The 17,780-nt window shown below is 46.2% G+C and overlaps 1 protein-coding gene across 6 annotated transcripts in view; it reads left to right on the forward strand.

Annotated features, from left to right (window-relative positions):
• CPEB2 (cytoplasmic polyadenylation element binding protein 2) overlaps positions 1 to 17,780 on the forward strand; it is an 83,987-nt gene that overhangs the window by 35,899 nt on the left and 30,308 nt on the right. For all 6 annotated transcript variants that reach the window (XM_044296705.1, XM_044296716.1, XM_044296727.1 and 3 more), the window contains exons 3-4: positions 178 to 268; positions 7,265 to 7,315. In XM_044296705.1, coding sequence (XP_044152640.1) covers positions 178 to 268; positions 7,265 to 7,315 — 142 coding nt within the window. The remainder of the gene's footprint in view (positions 1 to 177; positions 269 to 7,264; positions 7,316 to 17,780) is intronic.

Genomic DNA, 17,780 nt, shown 5'->3' on the forward strand with positions numbered 1-17,780 from the left:
TGCCTTCCCTGTCTCCTGCTTGTGATATGTGCATCATTACACTGCTAGAACATTACTGGGCTGTTCCATTATAATATCTTATGTTACCTTACTGTGTACCAGAAAACAACTCCAAATTGTACTTGATCACCGTAGACTATGACATACTAATACAGATCTGCTGCTGTTCTCTTCTAGGATCGTAGCCGAATGTATGACAGCTTGAATATGCACTCACTGGAAAACTCCCTCATTGAAATCATGAGAGCTGAACATGATCCCTTAAAAGGTGAGTAGACTTTCCAGGTAAATAATGTGAATATCTGTTGGCGTGTATGTGAATACTGTATGTTGCTATGCTTATCTCGCTTCTGTCCAAAACGTGGCTGTGTAGTGAATGATAACGGGTGATGGCTTTGTTCAGACGGCCATCATGGCGCCTAGCGGACTCTAGTGTTCAGGGCATCAAAAGCATTTCATTCAAGCCTGACAGAAGAGAACCCAGCTCGAGTGTGAACAGATTCTTATGTAGAGCTTAAAAGGGCTGGGAGCATTTATCTCTTATTCATTGGATGGGTTATAAGTACTAGATCAGTGAAGGTCCAACCAGTGGGACCCCCACCAATCTCCAGAATGGAGGACGGGGAGTCCACAGCGAGGAGGAGTTTGAATAAAGTGACAGTCGAATATATGGCCACTGACTGAAACGGCAGAGTACACCGCTTATCCGCTGTATCCAACCCCTGCCGAGCTAGCGTTTACCTCCTTTCCAGAAAATAGTTGATAAATGCCCATGGCTGGAAAGAATGGGTATCCAGTTTTGGATTAAATACAGGAAAGATCCTGTCCTTACGGCCTGTTAGGCCAACAGGACACCTACGGTCGTGTGAATGAGCCCCTAGGGTGCGAGTGAGGTAGAAGTATCACGGTGCTGCTTTGGGTCTTCCCCGGACGAGTGAGTGGGGTTATTGATCCACTCCCTGGCCTGACATTTCAGGACTGTAACCGACTCCACCAAATTCCACGTCTTATCTCTGTGCTGTGGTGTTAGTGAAACCTCCCAAGTTCTATCTTTCGGCTAATCGCTTGGCTGTTTCTGACTTTATGAAAAGTTCTTATGATCTCGGAGATCTCCTATACCTGGTAGCCACGAGAGCGTAGTGTGGACGACAGTATTCTCATTATACTATAATGCCCTTATGGGAAATGTTATATTTTTCACACATGGTCACGCCGAGTCCTTTGGAACAACAGATGCTCTTTGCAACAGCTCTGTTCTTAGGCTAATAGAAGGGGAACCTTGTGTAGAGACTTCCACATTCCCAAGCAGGTAGAGAACAAGATATGCCTTGTCCTGGTGGGACCGCTACTGTAATGGGAATAGGTCATTCAAAATGACTTATTATTTAAATCAAATTTTTATGCTAATCATGTTTTTTACAAGATTTGGCAAGTTTTCTTTTAATTTTCCATTTCACTATCTATGTTTAAAAAATAAATAAACCTAAAACCATGATTTTTTTGCACAGGCCGATGAGCCTAAAACTACGTGCAGACTTCCTGTTCTGTACAGGTAACTTTTCAGTTGTCATCGCATTATTATCACAAGCAGGATTACAATGACAGATATCACCTCTGTGTAGATAACACAGTATTCACCATACCCAATAGGTGATATCACAGCTTATCTACTCCCTCCAGACCTCTGCACAGGTCACAGAGCATGCCTAGACAACTCTCCCATGTAGGTCCCTACCACAGTATCTGTGGCTGCTCTTAAAGAACAGAGTTGAAGTTGATAAAGATAGGATCGGGGGAAAAATACAAAATAACAAAACTCTAACTTGATTTAAACAATAGGTCATTTTGATGATACATCCCCTTAAAGTACCTGTGTTATGCCTAGTACGGGGCTTGAGGGGGTGGAGCATGACTAAGGTTTTTAAAAAGGGATTCCCTGCATCATGCACCGACTTTGCACACTCTACACTAGGCATAAAATGGTGTATCGGAGTGCTCCTTTAATTCTTCAGGGCTTCTTGGTAATTGAACTGTGGCAAGGGGCTCAGCCCATTGTAACGCAGCGGGGTTTGTTCAGTGGCGTAGTCATCTGTTCCATGACGGATGTGACACAGCGTTGCGGCTTCAATTATAAGTCTTTACGCGCGTCCGAATTTAAGTCTGCAAACGACGGATCTGCCAAATTCCATGTGCACTCTACATTTTCTTCACTCCCATTAAGAGAAATGGCTCTTCTCGTCTGCAACGCGGTCGGAATAGGAAATGTTCAGTAACAAAAAATACGGCAGTGTGCATAGCCGCATAGAAATGAATGGGTCAGCGTGCTATCTGCAAAAAGTTTGGATGCAGATGGCGCACGAATGAAAAATACGTCCTAAAGTGAACAGAGCCGTGGCTGGATGGTGAGCTGTGGGCTTTATAAATGAGTCACTTTATGATTCCCGTCCCTTTAGTGTCCCTTTCTTGTGTTTTCATGACCGACATCTCGCCTCGGGCACAGTGCCTTCTAACCTTGAAAGGCTTGGCTTGTTCTTGCCGGGTGAGGTAGGTGCCCCCGCCACTGAGTAGTCCTTGTGTCTTGGAGGGTCTGAGGAGATGCAGATTCATAAATGCTAACATTTACATGCCGCTGGCCGGCTCTATAGCTGGGAATGTGTATGTGTATACTCCTAGGCACATTCTTCTGCTGGAAGAAAGCAAGCCTTTGTGTCTCGTAATAACTCCCCTCTCATCGGAATAATCAAAACAGGCACGGACAGTGCATCTTGTGTGCAGCACCGCAGAACCGAGGAGAAAGTGCCTGGAATGTGAGGCACGAGGTTCACAGCGCACCCCTGTGACTGAGCATCTTGTCTATGCGTGTGTTTGGGCGCACACAGAAAACTCTTGTGTTGTAGTACACCCCGCGCCCTTCCCATCCACTCTAGCAGGTCATTGGATGTACACGCAGCCCGGCAGCCAGGAGTCCTAATTGCATTTTGGAAGGTCTACCATTATGTATTATACACAAAAAGAACAAAAAAGTCATATAAAGGTATACATAGTAACATGGGGTGTGAGGCTGAAAAAAAGACCCATCCAGTTCAGCCTGTTATCCTGTTCATCCAAAGCAAGGGGAAACACACTCTCAGCCAATTTTCTTCATTTTAGGGGAAAAGATTCCTTCCCGACTCTAACCAGAATAACTCCCTGGATCAACGACCCCTCTCTAGTAGCTATAGCCTGTAATATTATTACACTCCAGAAATACATCCAGGCCCCTCTTGAATTCCTTTATTGTACTCACCATCACCACCTCCTCCGGCAGAGAGTTCCATAGTCTCACTGCTCTTACCGTAAAGAATCCTCTTCTATGTTTGTGTACAAACCTTCTTTCCTCCAGACGCAGAGGATGTCCCCTCGTCACGCTCCTTAGTCGTCTTTTTTCTAAAGTGAATAACCCTAATGGTGATAATCTTTCAGGGTACTGTAGTTGCCCCATTCCAGTTATTACTTAAGTTGCCCTACTCTGGACCCTCTCCAGCTCTGCTATGTCTGCCTGGTTCACAGGAGCCCAGAACTGTACACAGTACTCCATGTGTGGTCTGACTAGTGATTTGTAAAGTGGTAGGACTATGTTCTCATCACGGGCATCTATGCCCCTTCTGATGCAACCCATTATCTTATTGGCCTTGGCAGCAGCTGCCTGACACTGGTTTTTGCAGCTTAGTTTGCTGTTCACCAAAATTCCCAGGTCCTTTTCCATGTCAGTGTTACCCAGTGTTTTACCATTTAGTATGTACGGGTGACTTGGTTTTAGGGAACAACGCGGTACAATTTTTTTCCCATATACTGTAGATGAAAATGTGGCACTTTGCCTGCTTCTATAGGAACACCTTACTGCTGTATTTAGGATCCGTATCACACATTGCGTGGCTCCTTCCCCAGATGAAGTGCCCATGTAGCGGTCGCGTGGTGCTTATACAAGAATGGGACCTAAAGCCCATGGGGGGAAACTTTTTAATGCCACTTGCACAAAAACTTTGGAGCAAATGATGTTGCTGTGCCCCCCTCGCCACTTTTCCAAAGTGAGGGCATGGCAAGGGCAGGGACGGGCGAAGCTAGCGGCCATGTATATTTATCTTCTTTTACACCAGCTTTCTGGCTTAAAGAAGACTGAACTCTACGCCAGCTGGAGGCACGGACTGCCGGAGTTGCACCTAATTTATGACTAGGTGTGAGCAGCCTCCGGCAGTGCACGGGATTATCACAGACCGGCCTGAAACGCTGGTCAGTGACGAATCCCCCCACTTGCCTCTGTTTTTACTAACTACCATTTCGCACCCTTGCGGCGAGTTGTTTTTTGGGTTTTCACAGCTGTGGAGTTGACTGTGTAAATGAACTATTGTCCTTTATTCTCCTATTCGTGTTTATTTTAAGATCATTTGGGCCGGGGCGGCACAGTAGGAGTACTATGTCAATGTTAGTCTAATTCTGAAATCACCTGGAGCACATTTCCTGAGCGGATAATGATATTTTTTTCCTAATATGTATTTTGTGGTTGCGCAAACACACACAGCCAGTGTGCAGTAACGTGGACCTCCTGTTTCGTAAAACCTCTCGTTTGCGCGTTATGGTTTTATTAAAGTTTTTTGAAACACCAGAAGCATTGGAGATCCTTTATCTTCAAGCTAAAGTTTGAAGAGCCGCCTCTCATAAGGGTCCTAGCCCACAGACCTGTACTAATGCCATTTTTGGACGTGTCTCCTTAAAGGGGTTTTCAGACATCTTTACTGGATAATAACCTATCCAGTAAAAGGGGTTGTCTCACGTCAGTAAGTTGCATTTATCATGTAGAGAAAGTTATTATAAATATTATCCATATTGCTTCCTTTGCTGGCTGGATTAATTTTTCCATCAAGCACGACCACTACTGATGGATTGCAGGGTGGTCTGTAACCATAGAAACGAGCAGTGTATAATGTGATAGAAAAATGAATCCAGCCAGAAAGGAAGCAATATAGATAATAACAATACATTAGTAAGTGCCTTGTATTAATTTTCTCTACATGATAAATGCCACTTACTGAAGTGAGACAACCCCTTTAAGATATCCGATCTGATCGGTGGGGGGTCTGACACCTGGGACTGTTTGAGAAGGCACCAACATTCGCAGTAACGCCACGGCTTTCTCGCAGTTTAGTATAGGCCCGGGATGCTCAACCTGTGGCCCTCCAGCTGTTGTAAAACTACAACTCCCAACATGCCCTGCTGTAGGCTGTCTGGGCATGCTGGGAGTTGTAGTTTTGCAACAGCTAGAGGGCCGCTGGTTGGGCATTAGGCCATGTGACATCACGTTCATCGGTCACATGGTCTAGCCATAGCTCAGCACCAGTGAAGTGAATGCGGATGAGCTGCGATACCAAGCACAGCCACTATACAATGTAGAAGCTGAGAGAAGGCCACCGCTCTACTGTTATCACCGCTGCCTTCTCCAACAGCTAATTGGCAGGGGTCCTGGGTGTCAGACCCGCACCCATCAGATACTGATGACCTTTCCAGAGGATCAGTTAAAAAATCTCGGAACACCCTTTAAATGCCAGAGAAATACTGTACATAGACTTAAAATTTTGTTGTTCAAAGGTTCTTGAAGAAGTTCTCCAGAACTTAGATTTACTGAGCAGATTAAAGGGAATCTGTCACCAGGAACTTCTCATAAACCAGGCACAAGGTCTAGTAGGGCTAGCTCAGCTGAATGTAGTGATATCATTTACTTAGCGATATGGCGTTTCATTCTGGATAAAAGGTACTTTTAATCCATAAGTAAATGAGCAATAAGTGCACCGAGGGCGGGCTCAAGCCACTCTGTGCACTACTGCTCCTCCTGATTCCTCTGCCAGCCCCTCCTTCTCTTTCCTGATTGGCAGGGCCAGATGACTTTGTAGAAACCTGGCCCTGTCAATCCATAAGGAGAGAGAGGGGCTTCCAAAGGTAACAGCAGGAGCATGGGTGCACAGAGTGGCTTGGGCCCGCCCTCGGTGCACTTAACTGCTCATTTGCATATGGATTAAAATAACTTTTTTTCCAGGATAAAGCAGCAGATCGTTAAGTGATGAGATAGTCCTGCAAGACATGAGGGGGGGGGGGGGGTGGCGGTTAGTATTTTTTTGGTGCGAATTACCTATTTCTCTCTATTTGTGACCAATGGCACTAAGAAACCCCCCCCCACTGCCAGACCACACTTGAGACATTTGGAACATATTTGCAGCATTTCTAGTGGTAAATTGCGACTTTTGTCTCAGACTCGGGGCGTTGTTGTTTTATTTTTGTTGGATGTCAATTTACTGACAAAACCCTGCAGTTTCGCTCATTTCTAAATGTGTCCTGTTTTAATACAAGTTGGCTTTCTTTTTATAATTGCGACTTTTCGACAAAAAGTCCTATCTTTCTGCCATAAATGCGACTTTTTTGCACAAAACACCACCACATAAGACGGCTTAATTGTCAACTACAATTTGAGCTATTTCTGCCGATAAGAGGATGATAAATGAGGTGTATAATATGCGCAAATTTGATAGCCCCGCCCACTTTGACATTTTAGAATGCGTGATGCATTCTTTACGGTGAAAATTCTGGAGAAACCAGTTGATATTTTTGGCGCAAATGAAAACGCCATTCTTTTTGACGCATTTTAAACCATAATTCTGGCGCAACATGCTTAGTAAATGTCCCCCCTAGTGTCTGGTTAATCAGTGACTTTTCCGGTTCTCTTTAAGGCACTTGCAGTAATTTCCGCCCAGTGTCTCCGTGTGACGGGTCTTCTAGCTAGACATTTGTAGGGAACCACCTGGAGTAGGTAAAGGGTGTGCAGAGGTAGCGGTCACATCTGTATCACTGGACGTGCAGAGGTCTAGGAAAGCTGAGCCACAAGAAAATGGACGACAAACCCTTTTAATAAATTGACGATGACCTCCTATGAGGCCTGGGTCACCTTGTGTGGTGCTGGAAGGTGGCGGGACACACAGGGGACCAGGAATGTTAGCTTGATGTCACAACATGAAGAAATTGTTCTTTTGCGGATTATGTTTCTGCCTGTTGGTTTATTGGCTACAGGGGGAGCTGCCTGCTGCTCAGGATCCAGAGGGGGTACAGGGGAAGTGGGGGGCAGATCTCCCGAGGTCAGCACATTTCCGGACTGCTTGTCCCATTGGATCACATGCAGGGTGTAGCACTGAACATTACTTAACTCCGTTACTTAACAATTCTTTTTTTTTTTTTTTTCCAGGTCGTTTGAACTACCCCCATCCGGGGACGGACAGTCTTCTCATGCTGAATGGTAAATAATTTAGTTACTTGATTAAATATTAGCTCAGCGTATCATCCTGCGTGTGTTCCTGGTGTAGTACGTCCACCTATATGTAGCAGAGCTGAAATAACAGCAGATAATTAAGTTTGTTCTTGGCGCTGGTTGCGTGCCAAGTAATCTGTCATTCGGTAGTGAGCACGGTAGTCCCTGACGGGCACGATATTGAGCAGTATGATCACGTACGTTGGGATCGGTATACCTCCGTGTACACCGCTCTGTGCCGGATTCATGATGGCTCCGTTTAGTAATGCATGACTAATAAGGGATCTCTTAAATGACTCAGACATTAGTCTTGTTATGGCAGTTCACCATTATTTTGGCAGGGTCTGCTCAGGATCTCTAGTGGCCTTTCAGAAGCCAAACCCCACCTTTGATGTTAGGAGAAATATAGCTATATCAGGATGGGATTTTCTGCAGTAATGGAGGAATCGGGGCAGATAAGTGGTGAATGGCTAAGGCTACTTTCACATTAGCGGCAGGACGGATCCGACAGGCTGTTCACCCTGTGGGATCAGTCCTGCCGCTATTTCGCCGTGCAGCCGGACCGCTGCTCCTTCGGACATGCAGTACTTTTAGTACGACGGCCTCTCGCCATGCACTGCTGCTTATAGTCAATGGGGACGGAGCGGCAGTCCGGCGGCACGGCGAAATAGCGGCAGGACGGATCCGACTGGGTGAACAGCCTGTCAGATCCGTCCTGCTGCTAGTGTGAAAGTAGCCTAAAGGTGCCCATACACCTTCATGACATTCATGGAGGCACCACTGATCATAGTTTCTGGGCAGCAGATTGTGTGGTCGAAAAAGCGTCCTCCTACAGTGAAGGAGATCACTGCATGTAAATGCGCTGCCTTCGTCACTAAGCGAGCAGCCGACTGTCAGGAAGGAACGCTTTCTTCCTGAGAATCAGCTGCAGAATCGTCCTGTCTAAATCCACCTTCAGTCTGGGTTTTCTTACAGCGGCAGATACATGCAGCCCAACTGCGGCGGTCAGTGGCCAGACAAATTTGCAGGTTAACAGAGGTATTACTCTTAAAAGTATGCAACTGTTGGCCAGACATTGTGGGGATGAATGACTTGTCATACGATCATTCATCCTCATGCCGTTTACATTTCTGAGCGCCACATTCCCTTCTTACATGCCGCCATGTGCTGCTGACAGATTATGATTGGTGGCATGTGTTCACAGGGCTATGATCGTTCCCGATCAATGGCCCATGTATAAAGGGCCTAGTTGGCCAAATCTGCCAATTTTGGTGGGATCAGCCGGCTGTCTAATGTGAGGTGCCCTTATTTTCTGTTAACATCAGATGGTGGGTGAAAGAAGGATCAGGCGTGTTATGCTGGCCGTACACATGATGCTTGGAGACGGGAGAGATAGCCGTCGTTCGGCTAGCATTGAATTTGCATGGGCAGCTTTAGATTTCAAAATGCCTTTATCCACACAAGATGGAGGCCTCCGCCAGAGGAGTCATATAGCGGCTTATTCCCCTTTCCTCAAGGCTGAGGATGCAGGTGTATGAGGGAGTCTGAAATATCTAAGTAAAACCTCATGCACACAACAGCGCCGTGTTTTGCGGTCCACATATTACGGATATGCAAAACAATTATGCTGCCCGAGTGCGTTCCGCAATTTACGGAATGGGCCATCCATAATTGAACGGACAAGAATAGGACATGTTCTAATTTTTTGCGGGGCCATGGAATAGAGCAATGCAGAGTGCTGTCTGCATCTATTGCGAATGGGTCCGCATCCGAGCGGCATTTTTTGCAGAACCCAACAACGTTTGTGTGCATGAGGCCTAAGGTGTATGGACTTTTAGGGTGTCCCATTGCGACAGCCTGTTTCAAAGACGCTCCAGATTTTGGCTATGCCACGGTTGACAAGCCTCCTTGCCGCACGGCTTGGCAGATTTGCCATTCAGGATTCTGGGAAAGCTGAGTGATGAATGTTGCAGTGACGGCCATGTTGGTTACTACCCAGATCTACCAGTGGAATATTTCACTACTGGACAACTCAAGGTGATTTTTGTTTCCGTGAGACATGCTGAACCCGTCTAGCTCCGGAGCGCACTGCTTGTCCTATCTGTTTGTCTTCATGGTTGGCTTTTACTTTTTACACCAAAGCTGTATGTTGGTTGTTAACGTCTGACCTTTGGCTCCAGGGGTTAATAAGCAGAGGGCAATAGAAGTGGTGACCTTTCGCCCCTGCAGGAATAATGATCTGCGTCCATGGCTATTGATCTAGTGACTGATTACTAGAACCTTTCCTCGCTAAATTCCCCTTAGCAGCAATTTATGTGGTGCTAAATCTAAAACATGAGGACTGTTTGGATGATCTTGTCATCTGCAGCCACCAGAAACCTACTTTATAGCCGCACGCCCTGGCTCCTGAGCCCAGGTCCTCCCAGAAATATTTCCTAATTTATTGCTGGGAAAGAATAATTGCAGCTATCGCAAACGACTCGTATTTACGCGCGCCCCTCCGCATTTACATAAATGTAAGGCCTGGATAACCTGACAATGATGTGCATGTAAGTCACCGACTCCACTATTATGTTCCTGACCCCAGCAGCATAGGTTGTCCTGGGTATATCTAGGCCTACTCTTGGAAAATTAGATTGTTAGCTCTGTTGCCAAGGATTCGGTCTCGCTATCAGGGCACCCAGCGATCCGCTATCTGTATATGAGAAAGCTGGGTGACAACCAACAGCTGTCATCTGGGTAGTCAGCTGACTTTCCTAGTCTCCTTCATATAAAATCTGCCTAGAGGTTCAGTAATATGCTCACATCAGTCCAGGAAGCTGAGATATTGGGGCTGTTTGACAGGGGTTCACATTTCCCCTGGCAGTCATGGCCATTTTCTTTCTCTGAGTACCAGAATATCGGCTCTACAGGGTTAAAACGTATATAACATTGACTACTTAAATCAAATCTCCATGCAATAAAAACATATCCCCTTTCTTGTGGATGGGGGATAGGTTTCTGATCGATGGGGGTTCAGTTGCTGCGAATAGGGGTCTTATGTCCCCCATATTAATAGACTGGCCATTGAGCATGTGCGCTGTCGCTCTGTTCATCTCTACCAGACTGCCATAAGTATCTTAAGTACAGTGTTCTGTCCCACAGAGAATCAATGAAGCTTGTATAGGCTCCCCTGTAGGTAGGGGGATACGTTTAAAGGGGGTCAGTCAGCATTTTTAACCATGCTGAACTGCTGACAGCACTAGGTAAGAGCTGGGGACCGCAGGACAAACATAGCTTTTGTGGCGCTTTTCTCATCAGGAGTAGTGAGAAAATGAAGTTTTATTCAGCAGCATTCTGCTCCTGCACTTCAATGCCTGCTTCACAGCCCCTCCCCTCTGCTCTGAGAGACCACTAGGAGCCCTGTATAACTGTGACTCATATCAGAGGGGCGGGGCTTGGAAGCAGCGCAAATCGGAGAACACTTCACTGTGAAGCCCCTCCTTCTGGGCACTTGGTGCAGCAAAATCTGGCAGGATAAAACTTCATACTCACACTGCACTTGAGAAAAGCTCCACAAACGTTGTGTTTGTCCTGCTTTCCCAGCCCCTACCTAGTGCTGGCGTCAGTTTAGCATGGTGCCAACTGCAGTCAGACTCCATTAAATCTTGGGACTTCCCCTTTAAGGCTCTTGATTTTCCTGATAATCCACTTTTTTTCTCGCTGGAGGTTCAGGTGACACTGTACTAATCTCCAGCTAAACTTGTGGTGCGGTTGTATTTGTACATAGCAATCAATGTGCATAGCATGGGGAAGCAGCCTGATGAAACTGGCTACACCCCTGGAACAGAGCCAACACTGAACAATGACTCCATAACTCAGAAAAATCCTAATATAAGAGAAAATTTAGATTTAAGTAAAATAAGCAGAAAAGTAAGACAAAGTGAGTCCTTACTTATGAGTCAGGAATGGCACTGCTGAAAACTGGAAATCGCCTATGGCGGGGACAGGAGCTTCTTCAGGGTCATGTGCTGTACGTAAATGTACCAAAAACATAACATGGGTCCGCCCTCCCCTGGTGTAAATAGGAGCAGGTATAGAGCAGTACAGGACATGTAGTACCGCACGGTACTGTAGAGAGGAGCCACTAGACAGCCAATACAGAAATGGCCATAATGATTTGTTGGATCTGAACTTTTGATGTCCTAGGAAAGACCATTGTATGTTGAAAATATTGTGTCCTGAGGCCATTGTATCTTGAGGGACCACTGTATGTGTTTAGAGGGGGGTTTCAGCCCAAAACATTTATCTATCCTCTGGATAGGTGATAAATGTTGTATCGTAGGGGCTCTGATCACTGGGACCCCACTCAATGCTAGAACAGGGGACCAGGTTCCACCTATCCCACACAGCCACACGACCACAGCAAGGAGGAGTCTGAATGGAGTGGACATATTTATACCCGATGACTGTATCTGATTCCAAAGGGTTTTCCATCAAATTATTATTTTTTTTTTTTAATAACAAAAGCTCAGAAATGGTTAAAAAATTAAACAAAAAGCGCAGTTACTCACCTTCACTGATCCCCCTGCTGCTGTGTCACGCTTCTTCAGTACCCACTGCTCTCCTCTTACTGGTCCTGGGTCATGCCACAAAATGCCCACTCAGTCAATCCCTGGCTTAGGCGAGTCACCGCTAAGGCCAATGATTGGCTGAGCGAGCCCTTTCTGGGATATCTGGCTTGTCAAACAGGAGCAGGAAGTGGGGAGCAGCAGGGATCCTTGGGGGTGAGTAATGATTTAGTTTTTACTTTTAACATTATTATTTTTTTTTTTTATCATCTTCTTGAAAAACTCCTTCAACCTTACAGCGCTACTGTTAGTCGAGGAAAGTAGAATTACCAGTGGCCACTGGTCTTTAGTCTGGCGTAACTCTATTCTGACTGGTGTTGAGGCATGTCGGAAATGTATATTGCACCAATTATTTCTACTTAACATTATATATGGCCAAGTTTTACAGTCCCGAGGCCTTTACAACCTCCGTAAGGGCTCCCCGTGATCCATGATTTACTTTGGTTTGGCTTGAAATCTCCAGGAGCTTAACACAACCAGCTAAGAGGCCTCTGGGGTGGAGTGGAATTAAGACCTTTACTGTACCTCACGCGTTTTCCATCTATTCGTGCTGACATCACTTTTCACCTGGCAGGGGATCTAGGCTGTTGGGAAAGAAAACAGAGTTAGGTAATTGAGTGAAAATGAGTGCAGGCAAATTTCATGCAAATCTCCGGATTGCCTGCAGCGCAACTACCATTTAACGTGAGTTGGACATTTGTAGGTCAATGCAGCCATTTCATTCCCGCTCTCCAACATCAGAACTGCTTTTCCTGCATGAGAAGCGTTCTGAATCAGAGAGGTTATTTATTCCTTACCATTACACAGATGGACTATGGCTTCATTCATGGTTTACAAGGGTATGAGGGGTGTGACTGTGTGTGGGGTTATATATGAGGCATGGCGTTCCTATAGGCACATACCTACAGTTTACATGCTCCGAATCCTACAGGTTTTAAGCATATGATGACCTTATTTTCTTGGTGCCCTTAGGCCTCATGCACACGACAGTTTTTTTTCACGGCCCGCAAAAACGGGGTCCGTGGGTCCGTGATCCGTGACCGTTTTTTCGTCCGTGGGTCTTCCTTGATTTTTGGAGGATCCACGGACATGAAAAAAAAGTCGTTTTGGTGTCCGCCTGGCCGTGCGGAGCCAAACGGATCCGTCCTGAATTACAATGCAAGTCAATGGGGACGGATCCGTTTGATGTTGACACAATATGGTGCCATTTCAAACGGATCCGTCCCCATTGACTTTCAATGTAAAGTCTGGAGTTCTTTTATACCATCGGATTGGAGTTTTCTCCAATCCGATGGTATATTTTAACTTGAAGCGTCCCCATCACCATGGGAACGCCTCTATGTTAGAATATACTGTCGGATATGAGCTACTTCGTGAACCTCAGATCCGACAGTATATTCTAACACAGAGGCGTTCCCATGGTGATGGGGACGCTTCAGGTTAGAATACACTACAAACTTTGTACAAGACTGCCCCCTGCTGCCTGGCAGCACCCGATCTCTTACTGGGGGATATGATAGCACAATTAACCCCTTTAGGTGCGGCACCTAAAGGGGTTAATTGTACTATCATATTCCCCTGTAAGAGATCAGGGCTGCCAGGCAGCAGGGGGCAGCCCCCTCCCCAGTTTGAATATCGTTGGTGGCACAGTGTGCCCCCACCATCGCCCCCCCCTCCCTCCCTCTATTGTATTAAATCGTTGGTGGCACAGTGTGCCAACCACCATCGCCCCCCCCCCCCCCCTCTATAGCAGTAACATTGGTGGCAGTGTGCGGTCTCAACAGTAGAAGATCCATACTTACCTGCTTGCTGCTGCGATGTCTGTGTCCGGCCGGGAGCTCCTCCTACTGGTAAGTGAAAGGTCTGTGCGGCGCATTGCTAAAGAACTGTCACTTACCAGGAGGAGGAGCTCCCGGCCGTTCACAGACATCGCAGCAGCAAGCAGGTAAGTATGGATCTTCTACTGTTGAGACCGCACACTGCCACCAATGTTACTGCTATAGAGGGAGGGGGGGGGGCGATGGTGGTTGGCACACTGTGCCACCAACGATTTAATACAATAGAGGGAGGGAGGGGGGCCGATGGTGGTTGGCACACTGTGCCACCAACGATTTAATACAATAGAGGGAGGGGGGCCGATGGTGGTTGGCACACTGTGCCACCAACGATTTAATACAATAGAGGGAGGGAGGGGGGGGCGATGGTGGGGGCACACTGTGCCACCAACGATATTCAAACTGGGGAGGGGGGGGGGGGCTGCCCCCTGCTGCCTGGCAGCCCTGATCTCTTACAGGGGAATATGATAGTACAATTAACCCCTTTAGGTGCCGCAAGACAGCAGGGGGCAGTCTTGTACAAAGTTTGCAGTGTATTCTAACTAGAAGCGTCCCCATCACCATGGGAACGCTTCTGTGTTAGAATATACTGTCGGAAATGAGTTTTCACGAAGTGAAAACTTAGATCAGAAAAAGCTTTTATGCAGACGGATCTTCGGATCCGTCTGTATGAAAGCAACCTACGGCCACGGATCACGGACACGGATGCCAATCTTGTGTGCATCCGTGTTCTTTCACGGACCCATTGACTTGAATGGGTCCGTGAACCGTTGTCTGTCAAAAAAATAGGACAGGTCATATTTTTTTGACGGACAGGATACACGGATCACGGCCTCGGCTGCAAAACGGTGCATTTTCCGATTTTTCCACGGACCCATTGAAAGTCAATGGGTCCGCGAAAAAAACCGGAAAACGGCACAACGGCCACGGATGCACACAACGGTCGTGTGCATGAGGCCTTAGACTGCGGATATAGCAGTGCTGAATTTGTGGAGCTGAACAGTTGGTGCATTTCAGTAACGGTCTGGATGTTCAGATGAAATGGCGAGAAGCTGAAATTTTTTTTAATTATGGTGCAAATATGGTATGCGGCATGCGCCATAATTTACGATTTTTGTTAAGGCCACAATAGTGGTGTAAATATATTGATAATTGCCCCTCTTTGTCTAACTGTTATACAGACTACTGGTTGGTTTTCTTTCACAATCAAAATTGTGATGCTAAATTTGGGTCTTAGGTCATGCGGTTTTTGCCGCTGAGCCTCGCACGGTATGGGAGAGATGGGTAGACATGGTAGACGTGGATGGACAGATAATGAGCGACATTGCCACCATACAGTCCCAAATTCTGGTTCTCTAGATTCGGCCTTTAAAATCCATATGACAACCGGAGTCACAAAGCAGTCTACGCATTTCATGATTAAGACACTACGTCGAAACGCATAGACCGCTTTGTGACTCCGGTTGCCATATGGATTTTAAAAGTAAGGCTACTTTCACACTGGCGTTTTGGCTTTCCGTTTTGAGATCCATTCAGGGCTCTCACAAGCGGCCCAAAACTGATCAGTTTTGCCCTAATGCATTCTGAATGGAAGAGGATCCGCTCAGAATGCCTCAGTTTGCCTCCGTTCAGTCACCATTCCACTCTGGCGGCGGACATCAAAACGCTGCCTGTAAGTCAATTGGAACGGATCAGTTTTCTCTTACATAATAGAAAATGGATCCGTCCCCCATTGACTTTCAATGACTGATCTGTCATAGCTATAGAAGACATAATACAACCGGATCCGTTCATGACGGATGCAGGCGGTTGTATTGTTGTAACGGAAGCGTTTTTGCACATCCATGACGGATCCGCAAAAAACGCTAGTGTGAAAGTAGTCTGAGGAATAAAGGTTTGGGATTTTAACTGCGGTCTGGTTGCTGGAATCTTGTTCTTGTTTTGGAATTTTCCCTGGTCCAGGGGTCCCGTGCATGGCAAGCGTGGGTGAGCTGAAGTGTTTGTTATTTACTAGAGTCGGCCTGATACAGGGCCCAAAGATCTGCAGTCTAGTCATATTTGCCAACTCACCTGGACTCCTGGAAGAGCCGGCAAATATCCGAGAAGGCATCCATGATCTTAAAAGCTGTCAATTACGCGTAGAGCCTGAGCCGTGACCTAGACTGCCAGCTCTCCACCATGGATGAGCAGAGGCTGCTGTGGCTCGTACAGTAAGGCCATGTAGCACTGGTATTTGTTAGCTATTGGCGGTATCATACGGCAGTTATCTATACCTGAATGAGATGGGAAAAGGGCTAAAAGGCCTTGTTTGTCCATCGACTCCCTGTCAGCAGACATCCGCCGACCTTCCAGCTTTCCAGTATCCACGTTTATTTTGTCTGGGCCAGGGATTCATCTGTGTACACATTCTTCTTACCTCGGGTCTGGTGATTTGTGCCGCCCTCCCAGATGAGACGCATCATTGTAGAAATCAGAGCGTGCACATGAATGGACGTGTAATGCAAGTGGGATCATGCCGCCCCCCTCTGTCAGACTCCTGGCCCTGGTATTGTTTCCAGGTGGCAGTAAAAATGGATATGGCATTGGAAATTGTCTTTTAGTGCTCTGGATCATCAAATGGACATGAAATATTAGGACACACTTGCTGCCACAAATTAGTACCAGATTATCAGTATTCCAGATTCCGAATGTCAGATTAAAGGAATTTTACTACATTTTAAGGCTACTTTCACACTAGCGTTCGGGGCTCCGCTTGTGAGTTCCGTTTAAAGGCTCTCACAAGCGGCCCCGAACGGAAACGTCCAGCCCTAATGCATTCTGAGTGGACGCGGATCCGCTCAAAATGCATCAGTCTGGCAGCGTTCAGCCTCCGCTCCGCTCAGCAGGCGGACACCCGAACGCTGCTTGCAGCGTTCGGGTGTCCGCCTGGCTGTGCGGAGGCAAACGGATCCGTCCAGACTTACAATGTAAGTCAATGGGGACGGATCCGTTTGAAGTTGACACTATATGGCTCAATTTTCAAACGGATCCGTCCCCCATTGACTTTCAATGTAAAGTCAAAACGGATCCGTTTGCATTATCATGAACATTATTGTTCATGGTAATGCAAACGGATCCGTTCTGAACGGATCTAAGCGTTTGCATTATAGGTGCGGATCCGTCTGTGCAGATACCAGATGGATCCGCTCCGAACGCAAGTGTGAAAGTAGCCTAAAGGGAATCTATCCGCTCCAAACCAGAGTAAGCGGTGTATAGTGTAAGAAACGCTAATTCCTTTTATCTCATTTTATCTTCATACTCGCTTGCTTTCTTGTGCTGGGCTCCAACAAACCAGCGATAAAATACATTGAGAGGACTGCTTTTTGAGTCCTCTCCCTTATTTGTGTGAGCTCAGGAGTCCTCTCGATGCCTTTTACTGCTGGTTTGTGGGAGCCCAGCGTCGAAGAGATTATGAAGAAAAAGAAATGACATAATCGGACTTGGCGTCACACTTACACACGGCTTACGTTTTAAAGGAAGCTGACCGATTCCCTTTAAAAAAAATTTTTTTTTTTTTACATTTTTATTTAGTTACCTGTAAATGCATAAAATGAGGAAAAGTTAAGTAGTCAGACATAAGCTCCTCAAAATTTCCCTCAGTGGCACAAGCCATGTGATGAATTTGGTGCAGCTCACATGATATGTTAGAGCCTGTTCACGTCGCTCTACTTTTGCAGTATGTATCGGGAAAGCTGGAGGCCACCATTCACCTGACAGAGGCCAAAAAAAGTGTCTTTGCGCCAAATTTGGAAGTTATAATTGTAACTCAAAAAATGTTGCCATTTTTTGCAGTGTTTTTAAGTTTTTCTTTACTTTTTTTATATGCTGTCATTTTGTTTTAAAGTCTAAAGTGCGTTAGATTATGCAGTACATATGAAACATTTTTGTGGAGTGTTCTTTGTGCTGCACTTCTGGTTTTTACAGTTTTCAGTGTATTATTTTAATTTATTTTTTTCTACCGTTTTTCTC

Source organism: Bufo gargarizans, chromosome 1 (genome assembly GCF_014858855.1).
Source record: "Bufo gargarizans isolate SCDJY-AF-19 chromosome 1, ASM1485885v1, whole genome shotgun sequence".
In the NCBI taxonomy this organism is placed as follows: Eukaryota; Metazoa; Chordata; class Amphibia; order Anura; family Bufonidae; genus Bufo; species Bufo gargarizans.